Source organism: Myotis nattereri (assembly GCF_964212035.1).
Source record: "Myotis nattereri genome assembly, chromosome: 2".
Taxonomy (NCBI): Eukaryota; Metazoa; Chordata; class Mammalia; order Chiroptera; family Vespertilionidae; genus Myotis; species Myotis nattereri.
In genome coordinates this window covers 166,283,364-166,299,800 of record NC_138076.1, presented here as the reverse complement: position 1 = coordinate 166,299,800, position 16,437 = coordinate 166,283,364, and the positions used below count along the sequence as shown (strand labels likewise).

General features: G+C 50.2%; 2 protein-coding genes across 6 annotated transcripts; both read left to right on the top strand.

Moving 5' to 3' along the window:
* Positions 1–1,817: 1,817 nt before the first annotated feature.
* GPD1 (glycerol-3-phosphate dehydrogenase 1) lies at positions 1,818–9,047 on the top strand. The gene is made up of 9 exons (XM_081082557.1): positions 1,818–1,906; positions 2,297–2,474; positions 3,261–3,401; positions 4,003–4,141; positions 4,372–4,484; positions 5,157–5,390; positions 5,616–5,722; positions 6,709–6,801; positions 7,776–9,047. Exons 1-9 carry the CDS (start codon positions 1,866–1,868, stop codon positions 7,810–7,812), a joined length of 1,083 nt encoding a protein of 360 aa, XP_080938683.1. The 5' UTR covers positions 1,818–1,865; the 3' UTR covers positions 7,813–9,047.
* Positions 9,048–9,183: 136 nt separating this feature from the next.
* COX14 (cytochrome c oxidase assembly factor COX14) lies at positions 9,184–12,628 on the top strand. Of its 5 annotated transcripts, none has more exons than XM_081082553.1 (2): positions 9,184–9,280; positions 12,221–12,628. In XM_081082553.1, the coding sequence occupies exon 2, from the start codon at positions 12,229–12,231 to the stop codon at positions 12,400–12,402; it is 174 nt and encodes a 57-aa protein (XP_080938679.1). In that variant the 5' UTR covers positions 9,184–9,280; positions 12,221–12,228; the 3' UTR covers positions 12,403–12,628. The 5 variants fall into 5 exon arrangements, with proteins under 5 accessions (XP_080938679.1, XP_080938677.1, XP_080938681.1 ...); XM_081082551.1 differs by lacking the exon at positions 9,184–9,280 and adding an exon at positions 9,606–9,721; XM_081082555.1 differs by lacking the exon at positions 9,184–9,280 and adding an exon at positions 9,758–9,908.
* Positions 12,629–16,437: the final 3,809 nt, after the last annotated feature.

Genomic DNA, 16,437 nt, shown 5'->3' with positions numbered 1-16,437 from the left:
TGGGTTGATGCTCAGTTGAGCCACTGGCCAGGCAGGAAACCATTGCTTTTGACCTCATGCCCACTTACCCTTACCCAGTGGTTGCACACAGATTCCCCTCTAGCCCAGTGTTTATCACTGTTGCTGGCCAACAGTGGCCCCGGGGATTGGAAACACCCACTTAGGAGTCTGCCAGCCCAGGAGGTCAGCACGTGAGCACACAATGGTCTCTGCCCTCTAGGCCAAGGTGCACAGACAGCTGGAGTGTTAGGGCCCTTTACCTCACTCTTCAGATCAGCCTAGAAACCAGAGCTCCCCTTCTTCGTCAAACAGATGGTTGTGGGCGATAACAGCCCTGAACTGCTGCAAGAGCTGCTTCCATTCCCCTCCCCACCAAATCACACCCCACTTACTCAATCACAGCATCTGAGACCAACAAGCTCTCACAGAGGTCACAGCTCCTCCCGATCCAGCCTCCTTTCCCCTTTTCTGGCTTCTGCAAACGAGCCACTAACTGAGGGAGCCCAAGGGTGGTGGTTTCCAACCCCAAGGAGGAACTGACGGGTGCTGAGAGCCTCTCAAGGAGAGTGGGCACGCCAGCCCCTTTTCTCTCCTGTCTTCAAGCCCAGAGTCGCAAAGGACTTGTGGGCATCAGAGCCTCGCACTCTGACCTTCCCAGCCTCCCTTCCTGGAAGGCATTCAGGTGGGGAGGCTGAGGTGAGGAGGCCCACTGGTGAGTCCCTGAGATGACTACTGTGGGTAACCAGGATGACCTTGTCTGTCAGGGCTCCTGGGGTCTCTTATTCTTGGGCTGGGTTGTCCCCAAGCACGCCTTTACCTTTTGTGTGGTCTTAGCTTTAAAAGTGGACCCACACCCACTCACCATAGCCCTGCAGCCAGTGGGCCAGTGACGTGGTCCCTGTCACTGCTAGAGGACAAAACTGTAGAGCGCTTTTTGGAGTCCTGGGTGGAGGACATACTAGGCCAGTGATGGCGAACCTATGACACGCGTGTCAGAGGTGACACGCGAACTCATTTTTTTGGTTGATTTTTCTTTGTTAAATGGCATTTAAATATATAAAATAAATATCAAAAATATAAGTCTTTGTTTTACCATGGTTGCAAATATCAAAAAATTTCTAGCCCTAACCGGTTTGGCTCAGTGGATAGAGCATCAGCCTGCAGACTGAAGGGTCCTAGGTTCGATTCCGGTCAAGGGCACGTACCTTGGATGCAGGCACATCCCCAGTGGGGAGTGTGCAGGAGGCAGCTGGTCGATGTTTCTCTCTCATCGATGTTTCTGATTCTATCCTTCTCCCTTCTCTGTAAAAAATCAATAAAATATATTTAAAAAATTTAAAAAAATTTCTATATGTGACACAGCACCAGAGTTAAGTTAGGGTTTTTCAAAATGCTGACACGCCGAGCTCAAAAGGTTTGCCATCACTGTACTAGGTATATATCTTGGAAAAGAAAACATTCCTGTATCTGCTACTGGGGCTGCATATAATACATTCTAGTGCTACAAGTCAGAGGGAGCGATGGGGCGTCACTTGCTCCTTTATCTGGGCTATTTCTTGGCAGACCAAAACGAGACCGTTGCAGCGGGGTACGGGGGATTGAGCTGGGGCCAAAGGAAGCCTGCCAACACCATCAGCTGGCAAGCCTGAGGAAAAGTGGAGCTTGGTTTGTGCCCCATTCCAGTTCCCCACCTGTCTCTACTCCTTTCTCTCATTTCCCTGGCTCGGCCAGACTGTCTCCCTAGGCGCCTGCCTCCCCTGGAGGGCGGGGCTTGGCTGCACCCACGTGTGGCAGAGTTATATGCTCCTAGCGGAGAGAAGAGCTGGGAGTGTGGAACCAGCTGGCTCAGGCAGAAACGCGGCACCATGGCTGGCAAGAAAGTCTGCATTTTAGGCTCTGGCAACTGGTAAGTGGCTCTGTCAAGGGGTATGGGGAGGAAGGGGGATCCCCCAAGTACATAGGGGCCTAGGTGGGCAGGGGGCAGACAGTGGGTAGAAAATACCCTCCGATTCCTCTTCCATCCCTGCTGCTCTCTTCTGTGCCTCCCCCCAGAGGACAGATGGTGTGCAAACCCCCCCTGCCCCCTGCCTGGCCCTGGCCCTGCACCTGCTCGTCATAGGAAGGGAGCCTCAAGTGCTCTCTGCTTGAAAGCTGCTTGGATTTGGGGGTGGGGGTGACAGGAAGGTAAATAACCTGGTGGGCTGCTGTGATATCCTGAGGTGGAACACTGCCCCTCCCCTGCCACGACTCCTCCATCACCCCCCCCCCCCACTTTCTGTGCTCCCTCTCCTACCAGGGGTTCAGCCATCGCCAAGATTGTGGGTGGCAATGCAGCCAAGCTGGCACACTTTGACCCACGGGTGACCATGTGGGTGTTTGAGGAAGACGTCGGGGGCAGAAAGCTGACAGAGATCATCAACACACAGCATGAAAACGTCAAATACCTGCCAGGGCACAAGCTTCCCTCCAACGTGGTGAGCCCACACCCCACAAGGGAGAGGGGAGGTCTGCTTGCCTCCTGCGGAAGGGGGACATTTCAGGTGCTACCTGGACTTGGGAAGCGTCTCAGGAAGGCTGCTCCAGGCACCAGGCACTCCCATGCACGGCCCCAAACTGCTTTCCTGGGCACTTTCTGGAACAGGAGAACCTGAATGCCCCCTCCCCCCGTTTTGGACTCCCAGGCCTTTAAGAGAAGACAAGGAAGTTGGTTTCTGTGGCAACCAAAGACAGGATCTCTGGCTCCCACTCCTGGGGTTCAGGTAGTGCCTGCCTCAGGCTCTAATCCAGTTACTTATTCACTGGGTCATTAGCAGACTTGCACGATGCTCCTTGGACTTAAGGTCTTTGGTCAAATCCACATGGCTCACTCCCCAGAGAAGACAGCAGAAAAATTGGCGCTTTCCCGTCCCAGTTAGGGACCCTAAGGAGCAGGGTGATGAAATTACTTGGCCTCTTCCCCCTGCCAAGCTCAGGCCTCCTTTGGCCTCTAACTGTCCCACAGCCAAAGGCTAGGAGGGTGCTGAAAGGAGGTTTCCAAGTCAAGAGCCCAGGAAAACTGGAGCAGCGAGGGAATGGTGGCGATGGGGGAAGGAATAGACTGTCGTATTCCTCCAAGTTTAGCCCTTCCAGATTCAACCCCCAAACTGGTCTTCTTCCCCCACAAGCCTCACTCTTCGGTTTTTCAGATCTTCTGAACTGAATGGGGTTTCACAGGGGCTAGGAGAAGTCTATCAGGCTCATGAACACTGGTCACCCCACAGGTGGCTGTCCCAGATGTGGTCCAGGCTGCAGTGGATGCTGACATCCTGATCTTTGTGGTGCCCCATCAGTTCATCAGCAAGATCTGTGATCAGCTCAAGGGCCACCTGAAGGCAAACGCCATCGGGATGTCTCTTATTAAGGTGCCAGGGACACCATGCGGATGGGGGTGCAGCTAACTGCTGTGGGGCTCAGGGTGGGTAAAGTGGGGAGAAGAGAATATGGCAAAAGTAGGCCAAGAGTTTTCTGGAAAGAGGTAAGGAGTGGCTTTGGGGAGGCTTGAGGAACAGTGAGATGCTGTGGGCCACTGGGAAGGGGAGGTTGGCTGAGGAGTAGACAGATCGGTTTGGAGGCAGATGTCCTGGGAGTTTAGGAGGTGTCCAAAGGATAGCTGGGGGTGTGAGAAGCAGGCTGGTGTGAGGAATGTGAAAGAGAAGTTGGTTTGGAGCAGTGACTGGGATGGAAGTTGGTTTGGGGAACTTGAAGTGAGTTGTATAGGAATGTGGAGGAGATACATTGCCTTGGAGAGGCAGGCTGATGAGGGTCTGGAGGGGAGTTTTCAGATGGATTCATTTTCATATGCCATCACCCTCCTTACCACAAGCTTTGGCTGGGTTGGGGTGGCAGCAGGACCTTTGGGCAGGGACACTGATGAACAGCGGATTTGGAAAGGATAGGATTTCTAGGTGGGAAGCCCTCAGTGGGCACGAAGAGCGCCTGGCCTGAGCTCCATCCTGTGTCCAGGGTATAGACGAGGGCCCCAACGGGCTGAAGCTCATCTCTGAAGTGATTGGGGAGCGGCTTGGCATCCCTGTGAATGTGTTGATGGGGGCCAACATTGCCAACGAGGTGGCTGATGAGAAGTTTTGTGAGACAACCATTGGTGAGAGCCCCACCACAACCCACGTACATAAAGCAGCTCCACACTCTCCTTCCCCCAAACCCACTTAGCCATCTTCTCCCCATAAGGCAGACAAAGGAAGAAGACCCAAGCATCAGAGATGAGGGAAGGTTGGGACACCCCCAGGGAAAGAGTTTTGGGTCCTGCTTAGGGCAGATGTGCAAAGAAGAGTCAAGAGTCTTCTGTTAAAGCCTCACCCTTCTCCATTTTAGGCTGCAAGGACCAGGCCCAGGGACAGCTTCTGAAAGAGCTAATGCAGACACCCAATTTCCGCATCACGGTGGTGCAAGAGGTGGACACAGTAGAGATCTGTGGGGCCTTAAAGGTGAGAGGGATGTAGAAGCAGCTAGGGGGTGGGGAAAGAGGGCCTGGCTTAGCTATACATGGTTACTGGTACTCCAGGCCCTCACTCATAGGCAGTTGCTCCCATTCCCCACCAAATCCCATACACACAGGAAGAACTGCAGGAGCAAAGCCAGCATCATTTAGGCCAGCCGAGTACTCATCATCGGACACCGGACCCCCTTCTTCCTTTCTCCCTATAGCCTCTGGTGGGACATCCCTGTCACTGGCTCCAGGGGGTGGTCCAAGGAGAAGAGGAGATGCTCTGGGGGAGCACTCAGGCTAATGGGAGAACAGATGTCCAGAACACCCAGACAGACTGATGGCTAGAACTCTGGACCTAGACAGAGCTGTGGATACCAGGGATGGTCATGGATAGGGGAGCCAGCTGGATGTAAGACTGATTTTCAGTAAATGTCCTCAAGGATGGAGGATGGAGCAGAGCTGGGGAGCCAGGAAGCATAAGCCCAGGCTAGAAGAGATAGCGCGAGTGGGAAAGCCACGAGGTGGAACTAGTCGCGGAGCCACCCACTATACTTCACGTGTTCAGTGGGCATATCATGGCTGATGAAGCAGCATGAGGCAGGTGGTGAGGGCTGCAAGTGGGGCCTGCAGAAGGGGATCCTTTCTCATCCATGACCTCCATTCTCCAAAGAATGTAGTGGCCGTGGGGGCTGGCTTCTGCGATGGGCTGGGCTTTGGCGACAACACCAAGGCAGCGGTGATCCGACTGGGCCTCATGGAGATGATCGCCTTCGCCAAGCTCTTCTGCAAGGGCCCTGTGTCCTCTGCCACCTTCTTGGAGAGCTGTGGTGTTGCTGACCTCATCACTACCTGCTACGGAGGGCGGAACCGCAAGGTGGCCGATGCCTTTGCCCGCACAGGAAAGGTGGGCACCAGGGAGAAGGAAGAACAGAGGGTGGGCCTTAGAGGTGTCAAGGTAGAGGAATCTGGCTTGAGGTGTCTCTTGAGCACAAACATTAAGCTGTTGTAAACATTGCTAGCCTTTCTTTCCTCTATGACCTTCCACCTCTCATCAGAACCCCCGACTCTCAACCTCACACTGACAATCCTCCTCTCCCATTTCCATCCACCTGTCCTGTTTTCTTCACAGTCCATTGAGCAGCTGGAGAAAGAGATGCTGAATGGGCAGAAGCTACAGGGGCCCCAGACAGCCCGGGAGCTACACAGCATCCTCCGACAAAAGGGCATGCTAGATAAGTAAGTGTCTGCCACAGCCCCACTGGTGGAGGGAACCACAGCCAGAAGTGCTCTCCCTATTCTTCATCTTCTTGAACCCTCCTCAATCTGTGAAGTGGGCAGAGAGGGAAATGTTATCTCATGTTAACAGACACAGAGACCAGAGCTTGGAAAGAGTCTGGATGCCCACTGTCCCCCAACTAGGAGTTCATGGTCTTTGAACTCCTTCCAGTCTAGTGATCTTTATACCACATTGCTTCGACCCCTCTGCATAGCCTCCCTCGATTCTTTCCTCATTCTCTGCTATGGGGGTTGGAACTCTGGGGCAGCAGGAATAAGCTCACCTGATTTTCCTGTTTTTCTGTCTATCATCCCAAGTCTAAGCTGCTCACCTAAAGCCAATCCTCTGTCCCTGAATACTGTCCTGGGTGCTGAGGTGTGAGGACAGTCTCTCTGTCAAAGTGTTGCTTTATGTAAAGCACAAAGACAAGAGGGGGTGATGGACTGATCAGAGCAGAGCTCTGTTGGCCGAGAAAGAATTCTGGAATAAGAGAATGAAACGGGCTCAAAAGATCAGCTCATGGCTGGTCAGAGTCAGCCTCCTGGTAAAGCAAACAGCCTGGGCAAGAGGATGAGAAGAAGGAAACCGGCATTTATGAAGCATCTTCATAGAAAACATACTCACTTCAGGCTTCTCACATTGGCCCCATTTTACAGATGATGATACCGAGGCTCACAGCGGTTAAGTGGTTTGTCCACTTGGATCAAAGCAATTCCAGGGAATCATGCTGGCCAGTTCAATATGATAGGGAGCAAGGCAATTAACAACCTGACCCTAAAACCCAGAGCTAGGAAGTTCAAATTCTCAGCAACTGGAAATTGAGAGCCAGAGTCTACCTGAACTCCAAGGTGGGAAAGTAGGAGAGTAGAGGGTTAGGAGGGGATGAGGAGTGGGGGTTAGAGGATGTACAAGGAGGCTAAGCTGGGTCTCTCCCTCCCCATTCCAGGTTCCCTCTGTTCATGGCTGTGTACAGAATATGCTACGAGAGCCAGCCCGTGGGTGAATTCATCCGCTGCCTGCAGAATCATCCAGAACATCTGTGAGCAGGGCTGTGGCCCAGGCCAGGCAGTTTCTTTACCCCAGTGGAGACAGGCAGAAGCTTGTGTACCTGGCCATCGAGATATTTGGGACCCCCCCCTCAGAGCAGCCTCTTCTCAGCTTTTCACCCGACAGGAAGTTGTAGGGCCCAGCGACCTGTCTGGAGACCCTGAACCACCAAGCAGCCTGCAGCCTCTTGCCACATCTCAGCAGAAATGGAGAGGCCTCGATCCTCTCCAGATGTGGCGCTTTCTCCCTGTCCTCTGGGAAGGCCCAGTGCTGCCTACTTTGGGTGTGTATGGTGGAGGGAGAAGGAAGTAAGGCAATAGGTGCCTCCTGCTGCTTCACACAGAACAGGAGTCCTGCCCCCAAGCCCAGTTAAGTAGCTCAAGAACTATCTCAGCCACAAGAGGGATGAGGCAAGGGCTGTCAGAGAGGGGTCTGGGCTTTTGAGCTGACATAGGGACTCCTTTGCTCTGTCTGACCTCTGCCAGGCCCTGCACAGCATCAATGGATCTCAGTGTTTGTTAAGAAAATACAAAGATCTCAACCCCCTTCTAGCTTCTCCTAGCAACATCTGCGTCCTCAGAAACCTCTGGTCATTCCCTTTCCCCGCCCCCAGGCTGCCCTGGCACCACAGTGGCTACCATGCTGGCATCGCTGGCCCTGGGGCTTGTCATTCTCCCCATGGACTTCCTGGTTCCTAGTTTTTTTGCCAGCTCCTCCCCACAGTGCGTGACCTTTCCAAGTCTTCCCTCCCGCTCCCCGCCAGCACCCTCTTTGAGGAGCAAGAACTTAATCTGTTGACAGAGCTACACCTTTCCACAGCAGGCTCAGATCACTCTGCTCCCTGTGACCTTTGCATTTGCCCTGCCTCCCTTCTCAGGAGCTCTAGTGACAGGGGAGGTTTCAGCTGGGTTCCTCCTGCTACCTCCTCAGGACATCCTTGGCTCCACCCCTTTCCTTCTCCCAAAGGCTGAACCAGGTGGCCAGAGAGTGGGCCCAAAGCTGATCAGGGGTAGGGAAGGGTGACCATGGCCCATGTTGGTGGATCCTGACATTCCAAGGCCAGCCCTCTGTCATCTGATATATACGCCTTCTCACAAGGTATGTATCAGCACTCTAAGAGCTAGGAAACTGGAGGAGGAAAAGAATGAAAAGCACCCTACCCCTAAAGCAGCGGTTTTCAACCTTTTCATTTCATGGCACACACAAACGAATGACTAAAATTCTGTGGCACACGAAAAAAAAATATTTTTTGCCAATCTGAAAGAAAAAAAAAGGTATAGTTTTGAATCATTCACACTGGACGGCTATTGTTGTGTTGGCTGTTGTCAGATTTTTATTTGACAACTTCAGGGAAAAGAGGTCAGTGGCCCTGACTAAATAGTCAGGTATTGCATGTTTTTAAAAAGTCCTTGCAGCACACCGGCCGCCTGGGTAAGGGAAGAACAGGATGGGGAGGGGAGGAGTGTGCTTGGCACTGGCCTTGCTCCAGGATGGGTGGCAGGAGGGAATGTCCAGGTCAGCAGCCTAGGCTCCTGGCTATAAATAGCCCCCCCCCCCCCAAGCTGCTCCTAGAGTCCAGCAGAGGGTCTCAGCTTCCTGTGTGGCAGCACCTGGCACATAACTAGCGCTGGCAGCACGGTGTTAACCCTCTTATTCCCGGCCTCACCAGCGAGGCAGGCTCCTCTCAGGGCCCAGCTGCTGAGCATTCACGTTCTTCCCAGTGAAAAAAAGTCACCCCAGGTCTGGCTGGCCCAGTGAGGGGCACTGGCTGAACACAGGAGGCCAAAGTGGGGCAGACGGACCGTCCCCTGCCCTCAGCAGCAGCTGCCACCTTGTTCAGAGTCAAACACTTTTGCCTGCTGTTGTTCCCTCCACAGTGACTGAATCTAAGGCCTTCAAATCGGGCCTATTTGTCTACCCAATAAAGTGTGGTTTTTCCAGAAACGAGCTGGGGAAGGTGCTTCAGCGCACTGTGGCAGTTTGTATGTTTTCATTTATTCCGCAAGGAAACGGGAAAAAAGAAAGCCCTCCTTGTCCAGCTGGCTGGTCAGTGGTGAGCCCTGACCTATGAACCAGGGGGTCAGGGCTCGATAGGGCACGTGCCCGGGTTGCGGGCCCAGTCGGGGGCGTGCAGGAGGCCACCCATAATGATGATTCTCTCTCATTATTGATGTTTCTATCTCTTTCTTCCTGACCTTTCCTCTCTGAAATCAATAAAAATATATTTTTAAAAAAGAAGGAAGCTCTCCTCGATATTCCCAGCTGCTCCCGGACCCTAGCAGGGCCCGCGCCGTTCTCCTGCCCCGAGGGGCACCCTCCCCTCCCCTCCCCAGAGCGCCTTTGGGACTTCATGGCGCCCGGGCGAGCAGAGAGGTCACCAGCGGAGAGGCCACACGGGGCAGAAACAGTCCTCGTGCCCACTCGCTGGCCCTGGCCGGACTCGCGGCCTCCTCGGCGGCCCAGGCCTCACGGTGCGTGTCGGTTTCCTACCTGAGCTTGGCCGCCGGGTAGAGGGCAGCTCCAGGCTCGAGGGGGCGCGAGGTTCAGCTCCGGAGGGCGGACCCGGGGAACCCCTCGCTCCCGGAGACTTCACTGCGCCGCAGGCTGGGGACTGGCTGACTGACTGAGCCCGCGAGAAAGACCGTCTTTTCTTTCGTGACTGAGTCTCCTAAAAGTTCAGTTCCAGAGTGTGAGTGACCAAAGACCCTCTCTCATGGAGAATGACTACAAGCCCCAGAATCCAATGGGCCTCTCGGAAGGGAGGCTCGTCTGAGGATGCGTAGTAAGCGTGGCCGGGCCGGAAGCCGGAAGTTCAAGGACGGCACCCAGCCTCCGCGGCGGGCGGCGCGGCTCCCGCCTCAGAGTCCGGCACGTGGTGCGCGCTCTCTGCGTTGGGAGTCGTATCCTAGAGGGTAATTGGGTGGGTGGGCGGGCGGGAGGGAGGAAGGGTGGCTTTCCTGACCAAGAGCACCTCAGTGTCTAGGGTTGTTCTTGGGCCGCCACCCTTGTGTCGGGTGCTGCGTCAGGCTGCGCGCTCTGTGCTGGCGAGACGCGGCCAGTGGAGGCCTCGGTTGGACGGGAGGGAGCTGCAACACCCAGGTACGCTGTCTGCTGGGGAGAGCTCAGGCGCGCCAGTTCGGCGGGCCTGTGCTGCCGCATCCTCCGTGCCCTTGACGTCACCGGTGTATCCTGCACCGCGGACGAGGCGATTTGCACTGCATCCAGCTCAACAAGCTCCTTGCAGCTGTAGGTCCTGCCAAACCTCGACTCCAGCGGGGCTCTTGGCCCTCTGCGCTCCGACTCTCGTAGCTCTGACCTTGGGGGGTCAGCGTTCCTGGCCCTGCTGGCGCCCTGGCTAAGAATTTGGTTTTCACTTAATGACTTCGTTTAGTGCACTAAATTTTTACTCGAGGTTTACCTGTGACCTAGTCATCTATTCCCATCTGACCAGCCTTCAAGGCACATAACTTTGCAGTTGTGGTTCCCAATTTTCATTCTGGCCCAGTACACCTGAAAAATGCAGCACGCTTCCATCAGTGGCAGTGACTTGATGCAGCAGAGACTTTCAAGCAGGAAGAGGGATATAGTTAAATGAAACACCCCCCCCCCCCCCCGAAATATTTGGCATGTTCTACCTGCTTTCCCTAATGATTTTGCTTCTTCAAATTGGTGTTTCCTTGGCTTCTCTCTCTGGTCTTATCCTCTGCTTTGGTGTCACTTGTTACTTCCCAGGAGCTGTCCCGATTTGCATATCCATCTGCCTGATAGGCATCATCACCTGAATGTTGTGCTGAGCGTCTTAATTTTAAGGTGTCCAAAACCCAGCTCATGATCTTCTTGACTTGACAGTGCGACCACCACCCTGGTGCACACACCTGTTTCTTCTTATTTGTTAACAGTGTCCCAATGGACAGTTTCCGAACTTGGAGATATTTTCAGCTTTGCCCCTAATCCATTCAGTTAATAAATCTTTTTGAACTTCTGCATCTGCCTTCTTTTCTACATCCTGTCTTAGCTCAGGTATGTGAAGAGTTTTTTAAAATTTGAAAATAGGAACAATCTTAGGTTGGATTAGACAAGAGAAGGAAGTGAGATTCTTAGATACCAAAATCATGTCTATTAAGTCTTCTGTCACTCTTTTAGCCAAGTTGTACCATCTTGTTTCTTGGCTAGTGAATGCTTCCAGCCTTCTTCCTCCAGCTCCTCAAAGTGGTTAGCATCTGGCCAGGGTTATGGGGAATATGAAGGGAAAGAAGTAAGGGGGAGGTTGAAGGTCTGCGAGTCTCTTAATATTCTGCTCTCTCTGTGTGTTTTCTTCCGTCTCACAGCTTGGGGTCCTTTCGAAGCTCAGATAACCTCATCTTGAGTTTGTGCCATTTGGTTTTCTTCCTCTGACCTTATTAAGAGTCACTTGGAATTATAATTCAAGGAAGCTATGCCTCAGCTCAGCTTGGGGTCCACCTTCAAGGACTGGCTCTAAGGAAATGTTCAGCCCATAGAACTCACTTGGAGAAGCACTTATATCTCACCCTACTCCTGACTCCCTAAGCCAGCTAATCCTGAGCTTTTCTTCTTCCAAATTCTTGACTTTTAAGAAACGTATTCTCACTCATTTCAGCTAGTCTTTTAATTTCAGTTCCCTCAACAAAGAGGAGTTTAAGAACACATTCATAGTCCCAAACTGAGGAACGTTTTGTTCAGGATGAGAGATTGCCATGCTAGACTTTCTCTTGTTCTCTAGCTCAGAATATCCAGGGAATGGTTAAATTAGAAGTAATTTATCTCATCCAAATGTGAGTTAACTCCGTTTCTTTATAGCCTTTGGGATAGGTGCTTTGTGTTGTGTTTGGAACTTAGAATTAATGCTGTGGAAGGTTGGCACTATTTCAGGAATATTATGGCTTAAACAGATGCTTGAGGTCTAACCTGGGAACCTAACCACTGTAAGATTGTTTTTATGGGAAAATAAATTGGATATTGCCTAGAAGGTTCCCATTTGATCTCCTACTGAGAATAATTTACTGCTAATGTTTAATCCCTGGCTACCTCCATTAATTGCCCGTTAGTCAGAAAAACTGATGCATGCTTAATGTACCAGTTAACATTTCTGGGTGGTCCGTACCAGTCACTTCTTTCCAAAAACATGGAGGGTGAGGTGTTAGCTGTGATGTCATTCAGATTCACCTGGTTCCAGCTGTGTGTCTATGTCTCATGTAGATTTTATTTGCCCTTTTGAAACTTAGAATTCCCAAACGTTGTCTTCCATTGTAAGACTCTGCATCCATGTAGGGGCCATTCAATAGAGTAGACAGACTAATTAGGGTGCACAAGTTATGGAATGGCTTTAAACAGGGAAGTGGGCTGGGCACATGAGACCAATCCTGGTGTCTAAATTCAGTCTTTCTTTGTAGGGGACGACATGCCAACTGCCAAGCAACTAGCTGACATTGGCTACAAGACTTTCTCCACCTCCATGATGCTGCTTACTGTGTATGGGGGCTACCTCTGCAGTGTTCGAGCCTACCACTTTTTCCAGCGGCGCAGCTCCCGGCGTCAGGCTGCAGAAGAACAGAAGACCTCAGGAGTCCTGTAGAACTGGGGGCTCTTTTCTTTGACCAGAGGCCTGAGGCATGCTGTGGAAAGAGCTCACTTACAATCATCCAAATCAAGAGAACCAGGGCCTTAATGGTTTTCAAGTCCTGCTGGGGATAAGTGCCCATGTTTTCTCTGGAACTGCCAGTTTAAGGAGGCTATCAAATCGTAACAGGAATTGGGGCAGGGGGAGGCACATGCACAGACATTAAATATTTTGTCATGTGTCTGTGTCTTGGTGTTTTTGTTTATTTAAATAGGCTACGGACCACAGAGGTGGGCCCTTAACTACCAGTTTTTTAGTCATAGACTGTATTTCCACGATCTTGAGCTCTTAATACCCATGAAGTGGGTATTATACAGTTTTAGGAGTATATATCAACTTTCATGACCTCAGAGAAATGACTGTCCTAGCAGCTGTATAAATCCCCCCGAAAATTCAACTAAAGACCAGAGCTCTTTGGTCAATGACCATTTCTGCACCAACTACTGTGTCCAGGTAATGGGATACTCTGGCCAGCATTTAAGGAAGGCAGAGGCCCTTGTTTAACAGTCCTCTCAAAATTGCACCAAGTGAGGAGGCTCAATTCCCAAAAGAAAGGGTTGTTGGGCAGCCTATAGTAATACAGTTCATCTCCTTAAGTTCATTGGGTGTAGTGTTAGCATAAGGGTCGATTTCTCACTGTTCCACTGTATGGGAAATCAAACCTGCAGGTCTTATTACAGAGCTGTGAAGAGGATTTGAAAGAAAACTATTCAAGGTAAAACCCAACTATGAAGAGAGGTATTGTTACCACCATTCCATTTTGAGCTTTGAGATTTACTAGTTCGTGTCCTTGGTGATCACCCCAAATATCAACCTCCTTGGACACCTTTCCTTTTTCATGCTTTTTGTGCATATTGCTCTGACCTTTGTCCCTCCTAAACCTTTCACCTAAAAGCCCTCTTCCATGATTAAAAAAACTGAGCTTTAGTCCTGGCTAGTGTGCTCGGTGGTTAGAGCATCAGCCTGTGCACAGAAGGGTCTTGAGTTTGATTCCCAGTCAAGGTCATGTACTTGGATTGCAAACCCTAGCCCAGTCGGGGCCCGTGCAGGAAGCAACCCGTTGATGTGTCTCTCACATCTCTCTGAAAATGTATGGAAAAATATCATTGGGTGAGCATTAACAACAAAAACACAGCTTTAGCCCTGACCAGGTAGCTCAGTTGGTTAGAGTGTTGTCCCATAGTTCCTGGTTGTGGGTTCAATCTGATCAGGGCACATACAAGAATCAACCAATGAATGCAATGCATAAATAAGTGGAACAACAAATCAATGCTGCTTTCTCCCTTCCTCTCTAAAATCAATAAAAAAAAAACCCAGAACCACCCAGCTTTCCTACATTTTCAACCCTTTTACTCCCATCCTCTCTTGGTGTATTAACCAAGGACTCTACTGCCTTTTCTGCTTTCTCACATGTACAGTTACGGTCACCATTCTCTCAGCTGTCCCCTGTGCCACTTTCAAAATAGTACAAAATCAGTCTTTTTTGAGGTGATTTCTTAAATTATCATTTCCATTCTATTCTAGAACTTGGAGACTTCAAATTGTTTGACTCCTTTAATTTTACTCCAATCTGTCAGTCCCTTATTGGCCTAAACTTCTTTCCTGTCCAGCCTATGCCCATAGTTGGTCCCCTAAACAACTTCCCTGCAGTCTCTGCCTCCATCCTTAGCCTTCTTTTTTTTTTTTTTTTTTTTTCCTTATATTTTATTGATTTTTTTACAGAGAGGGAGGGAGAGAGATAGAGAGTTAGAAACATCGATGAGAGAGGAACATCGATCAGCTGCCTCCTGCACATCTCCCACTGGGGATGTGCCCGCAACCCAGGTACATGCCCTTGACCGGAATCGAACCCGGGACCCCTCAGTCCGCAGGCCGATGCTCTATCCACTGAGCCAAACCGGTTTTGGCATCCTTAGCCTTCTTAATTCTACTCCTTGCTCCTTTAGTTATCTCTTCTCAGTATATAAACTCGCTTAAGGCCCTTCACCCCCAACCAAAACAAACTATGAAGATTATTTCAAGAGAAGTCTCACATGGTAGCACTTCTGAAACTTGAAGTTCCTTCCACCTCCATAACTTCATTGAAATTCCGTCGACATCCCCTCCATTGTGCCACATCCACTGATTGCAGTCCTCCCCTTACTGTTTCCTGAGGCACTAAAGCTCTACTTCGGCTGCAGGAAGGGACCACTATCTTGTTCCCTTTTACCACTTTGATTTTTCCTTTTCATTTCCTCTGCCCACTTTAAACACTAATGTATTACAAAATTTTGTTCTTGGCCTATTGCTCTTATTTTGTATTTTTCTCAGTTAATCTAGGTAATTAATGGTTCTAACATTACAGAATGTAGTTAGGTGTTCAGTGCTGGTATCTTGGCTCCACCATTATAGCTATCTGGTAATTGGCCAGTTATTAACTCTTAACTCCCCAGTTTACCTTTGTCAAATGGGGATAAAAAAAATAATTCCTAAAAGATTAGTTTGAGTATTAAATAATTCATATTGAGTATTTAATATTCTGTTTGGCACATGGTAAGCACACAGTATCAGTCATTAATGCCTATTGCTGACCTACAAGTCTGTATCTTACAGGTTGACTTGAGTTTCAGGTACATCCAATTGCTTGATATATTCACTTGAATTTCCTATACTTCTAACTTGACAGGTCCACAACTAACAGCATTTTTCTCATCTCCAGGACTTACTTGTGGTTTCTCCCTATTTTAGTGAATGACACTATCATCCAAGTCAGAAATACGGGAGACTTATTAGACTACTAGAGGCCCAATGCACAAAATTTGTGCATGGGTAGGGTCCCTAGGCCCGGCTGGTGATCAGGGCCGATCAATGGGGTGACTGGCGGGATGATGGGAGTCGGGGGTGCTGGTACCCACGTTGGCTGGCCTGGTGCAGCCCTGCCCCCCTGCTGCTGCCACCGGGCACCTCCCTCTGCAGGGCGACTGGCAGGGTAATGACCCCCCCCCCCCCATCCACCTTGGCTGGCCTGGGGGCAGCTCCTGTGTTGAGTGTCTGCCCCCTGGTGATCAGTGTGCATCATAGCCACTGGTCATTTCACCAGCTATTTCACTGTTTGGTCAATTTGCGTATTAGGCTTTTATTATATAGGATTCCCTGCACTCTAATCCAAACCAGGTACTATTAATTTTTACCATTTAGATATCCATTTAATCAATTCTACACTTATAAATTCTTGCTTATTCCTTTTTTCTTTTTTAAGAGAGGAAAGGAGAAATATCAATTTGTTTTCCACTTATGCATTCCTTGGTTGATATTCTTATATGTGCCCACACCGGGGATCGAACCCACAACCTTGACGTATTGTGATGATGCCTATACTCTCGCAGGTTTTTAGTGGTCTTGGTTCCAGTCTTGACCTCATCAGATTAATTTGCCACATTTCCATCAGAGACATCTATTGGAACAAATTTAATTATGGTATTCCCCTGCTTTAGATCGCCTCTAAAGCTCAACCATAGACAATAGGTTAAAGAATCCCTGACCTTTAGGGTCAAGTCCAGACTCCTTAGTATGGCATATGAGGTCCTTAGAGCTGACCCGCCTCATCCTTTGTTCTAGTAATATCAAACTGCCTGACTGGTTGCACAGTTTCTTGTTTTCATGCCTGTTCATGCTTCTTTCTGAATAGAACATCTCTACCCACCTCCCTATCCTCTCTTTTTCTAAAAAGGTTTCTGTGACCCTTCCCCTTTCCATGCTGAGCCTAGTGTCTATAAAAGATAACACTTTTCATCCTAACTGGTTTGGCTCAGTGGGTAGAGTGTCGTCGGCCTGCAGACTAAAGGGTCCCAGGTTTGATTCTGGTCAAGGGCATGTACCTTGGTTGCGGGCACATCCCCAGTGGGGAGTGTGCAGGAGGCAGCTAAATTGATGTTTCTCTCTCATCAATGTTTCTAACTCTCAATCCCTCTCCCTTCCTCTCTGTAAAAAATAAAATATATTTATAAAGAA